The sequence below is a fragment of the Sinocyclocheilus rhinocerous genome, unplaced genomic scaffold (assembly GCF_001515625.1).
Source record: "Sinocyclocheilus rhinocerous isolate Xijiao unplaced genomic scaffold, SAMN03320098_v1.1 scaffold3583, whole genome shotgun sequence".
NCBI classification, from domain to species: Eukaryota; Metazoa; Chordata; class Actinopteri; order Cypriniformes; family Cyprinidae; genus Sinocyclocheilus; species Sinocyclocheilus rhinocerous.
Window position 1 is genome coordinate 326,565 of NW_015648568.1, and position 4,271 is coordinate 330,835.

At 35.6% G+C, this 4,271-nt stretch overlaps 1 protein-coding gene across 1 annotated transcript in view; it reads left to right on the forward strand.

Annotated features, from left to right (window-relative positions):
- Window positions 1-415: 415 nt before the first annotated feature.
- LOC107709914 (E3 ubiquitin-protein ligase HECW1-like) overlaps window positions 416-4,271 on the forward strand; it is a 54,873-nt gene continuing 51,017 nt past the window's right edge. The window contains exon 1 of the mRNA XM_016514581.1: window positions 416-562. Within this exon, the coding sequence (XP_016370067.1) occupies window positions 533-562 (30 nt within the window). The 5' untranslated portion in view covers window positions 416-532. The remainder of the gene's footprint in view (window positions 563-4,271) is intronic.

Sequence of the window (4,271 nt, forward strand, 5' to 3'; positions counted from 1 at the left end):
GTGTGTTACAATTTTAAGCAATGTGTAGCCTAGTTTTTGCAACAGGAGGGGATCCGTGCAGGAACAGAATTGGGAATTCAAAATGTGTTTTTTTGGTAAATGAAACTATTTATTTATTTAAATACAGAAGTCAATGGATAACATGGAATACTAACAAATAGTACATTATAAATAGTAACAGATTATAGTGAATGCTTTTGATAATAATATTATTATTACTGGCGTCTTTAGAATAAATGTACTCGCTTTGGGGAAGAAAAAAACGGTTTTTCTGGACTTCCAGGCACAGTTCATCTTGGTAGTAAATATAATAGATGATGTTTTATGGGAGGAGTCAGGCAGGAGGCGGGGTCACAGCAGAGCGCTGCGGAAATGCCGGCTGCTGATTGGCTGCTGTCCGCGGTGCTGATGCGGGAGAGAGTGGCGTTCATCGCACCGCGCTCTGCGTTCTGCTGCTCTCATGGATTTCCACCGGATCTTTCCGCGCGGGATTATCGCGTTTGGCTTTTAGGATCGCGCTTGGAGTTAGAGTATGATTCACAGACAGCTCATACTGTCCCAGGTAGGTGTGTTTGAGCTTTATTGTCCGTGTGTGTGTAGTACATTATTGTGCTATTGGTGCTGAGAATCTGAACCATGAGACTCAACCAAAGATTCTGCAGTGATTTATTTTCTTATTTTATAATCACTAACACTATCAGATATGGCAATGCTTATTAAATCAGAGTTGATGCTGATTCATTCACTAATAGATTTATAGCATTGTTTAATTTTGATGACAATACAGCTTTAACATACTTTTTATCAAGCGCTTGGTTTTGTGTAATTTGATGATGCATACACGAAGAATAACCCAATCATAAATGCTTTTGTCATATCACATGCACTTCAGAAGTGCTGGATTGGTGAACTAATACCATATTTCAATAATCAGGCCTTATGTTTGGACAAAGAAGGTGTTTTGAATGGATGGCATGAACTACAGTATAATATAATGTGAGGACTTCATTATTATTAGCTTTGCACCATCATAATTATATGCATAAGAAGATTGGCTTCATAAGTTTCCTGTTTCACTTTTATGGATCTGATGCCACACTGTTAATTATGAGAGTGATTTATGAGATTCCTGATGCAGTGGCTTTGGGTTTATTGGTTGTGAGGTTGGGATTGATGGTGAGGGTTGCCCACGAGGTTCATCAGACAGACCCGGGACGCAGGCTGGTACTTACCCTGGGCATGCTTGGTAAATTCTTTTACAGATCCAAACAAACGCACAGTTACCTTGCTATCTCAATGGGCGCATGCATTTTATAGAATGCTAATTGTACTTATTAAAAACTTAAAAGGTCTTAAATGGAAGCAAGAAAGTCATGTTATTAAATGTTGGATGCACATACCTAAACAGCCTTAAATCAAGATGCATTTACCTGAGGTGGACAGCTGAAGTTTTTCTTTTCTGAGAAATTGAATGAAATGAAATGAGTTTATGCTTAAAACAAGGGGAAAGAATATCTGTCATTGGGGTGTGAAAATGTGTTCCCCTTCTGAATTAAGTAGATTTTTCTGACCTCATTGGCAGATATTGTTCTTGTTTTAATCACGTCGTTTTGATCACTTTGACAGAAAACAAGACTTATGTAATTTTGCTTCTCAGTGTATCTTGATTCAGGAATCTTTAAACATTTGCATGGGAAAACAATGAATCTTTTTTTTGTAAAATCTGTTTAAAAGCAATATAAAGTTGTTGTTAAACTGTTACTAATACAACTCATATTCTGCTCTTTAGAAATGTACATTTACAGAGCATACGGATGTATTGTGTTTTCTTCCATTTATTACTTCCATTTTCTTTAATTGGTCTTAAAATGGTCTTTTAAAAGTCTTAAATTTATATATAATGTAAACAAAAACCTTTATTTTGGATGCGATTAATTGCGATTAATCATTTGACAGCACTAATATTTATATATATATATAGAAGGAGATAGAAAATTGCAGACACTATCATTAATCATTAATGTTAACTGCATGACTCTACATTCTTTTAAATGTTTTTTTTGGTTTTCTGTCACACTAAATCTGAAAAACAAAGCCCGAGCGGCCCCTGAACTAATGAAAATACTTTGTCTTTTCTGAAAGCTGCATGATGATGGCTGCTAATGGGAAATGCAGAGCGTGCCAGAGTGAGCGTATGATAACTTCATAAGCTCTCCGTATGAGTGGAGCTGACCTATATATGCTGCGATCCTCACGCTTCACTACGCTCTCCTGCGCTCAGGGCTCTCCCAACATACTTCACGTCATCATGACCCTCATTTCACCATGCTCTCTTATCGCTCCTGTAATAGCCCACATACGCAAGATCCCAAACACCTTGTTGTTGCTTGATGGAAAAACAATAGAGTAGAATATTAATGTTACAGTTGCTTTTTTTTTTATTATGAGGAGATCCGTTGGTCTCTTGGTGGATCGTCCATGTGTTTTCATTCATGTTCAGTTGATCTGTATTGTACAGATGGCAGAGAAATCACGCACCTACTAAAGCCTTTGTGTCCTTCGTCTTGCTTATCCGCACAGATGCAGAGGTCACTGGAGGCTTGTGTAGATATACTTAACATAATAATATCTTCAGTGTCTTTCACTGTGGATCTTTGTTGTCAAATCCCTTTGTTGTCTCTGGTTTGCATGCAAACTTATATTCAGGCTGCCGAGATGAAGATAAGAGACTGAATGTGTTTCAGAACTCAAGACTGTGTGTAAAAGAATGCATGCTTTAACCTCTAAATATACATGTTATCTTCAATTCCATTAGCTGCACATGAAAAGAGCTGCGAGGAGCTCACAGGAGTTAAAATGATGTTATGTTCCAGTAAGAACAGCACAGCAGCTCAAACTAAGACAATGTTTTATCTGCTAATCTAAACTGTGCTTCCTGGTCCAAAATTAGTTCATTAAAATTACAATATTACTACGTGACATTAACCTAACTACATAGGATGCACTAGCGACAGTCATTTTTAAAGAAAAAAAATGCTTAATTGTTTTTAAGGTGCAGAATGACAAATAAAAGTTTCAGGTTTTCATAACCAAAAGTCTTTATTATGAAAAATCTTAAATTATTAAAACATCTTTATTATGTTGATTTACTGTTACTGTATTTTTATTGTTTATGTATTGTTACTTTGTTTCTTTAAATCCTTTCTGATATGTTAGAAATAATCCTTTTTATTGAAACTGTTGATTTTATTAGCATCTTCAAACAAAGAGCAATGACAAATTCTACTTAAGCCTCCTATAATGTGTCGAAATAAATGCATGATGTGACTGCTGTTTAACTTCATTACCTTACAGGTGGGTTGCATGAAGAATGTTCAAAGTTAAACACAAATTAAGGAATAAATGTTCAAAATGCATCACATATTATTAGAAAATAATCATAAAAAACAAAACGATCATAAAATGTCAGAGTGAGTTTCTGGTTCAACTTTCTGAATGTGTTTCATGGAAATCACAGCTTATGCAGATACACTACTGTTCAAAAGTGTTTTGCTTTTTTTATTATTCAGCAAGGTGGCATATACATAATGCAATATTATGTTACAAAATTCTATTTCAAATAAATGCTGTTTTTTTAAAACAAACAAACAAAAAAATGTAAAAATATTTTCACAGTGATAATTTATTACAATTTTACTTTTTATCTCTATTTTTGATCAAATTAATGCAGCCTTGGTGAGCAGAAGAAACGTCTTTCAAAAACATTAAACAATCTTACTGACCCCAAACTTTTGAACAGTCGTGTAAATCCTAATAAGCAGGTAATTTTTGCATGATATCCAAAAGGACACCAGAAAAAGGAGTGATTCACTTTGTATCCGGTTGTAATCTCCCCAAAGACCTTCACTGTTAGTGCACTACTTTGAGTGTTTATTGTTGTGTTTGTGAATTGATGTATTTTCACTGTTTGTTTCTGATTCTGATGTACTTTCTTGTTTGACGATGCAGCTTTGATTTTGATTGCATTCTTGCATTTGACACATTAATATCACTGTGAATATGTTAAATGGTTTCACAATATTTTGTCTTGAGCTGAAGGTTCAGCTTTGTAGCTCAAACACACACACACACACACTCACACACACACACACACACACACACACACACACACACACACACACACTCACACACACACACACACCCAGACACTGACACTCACACACACACACACTCACACTCACACTCTCTCTCACACACACACACACACACAC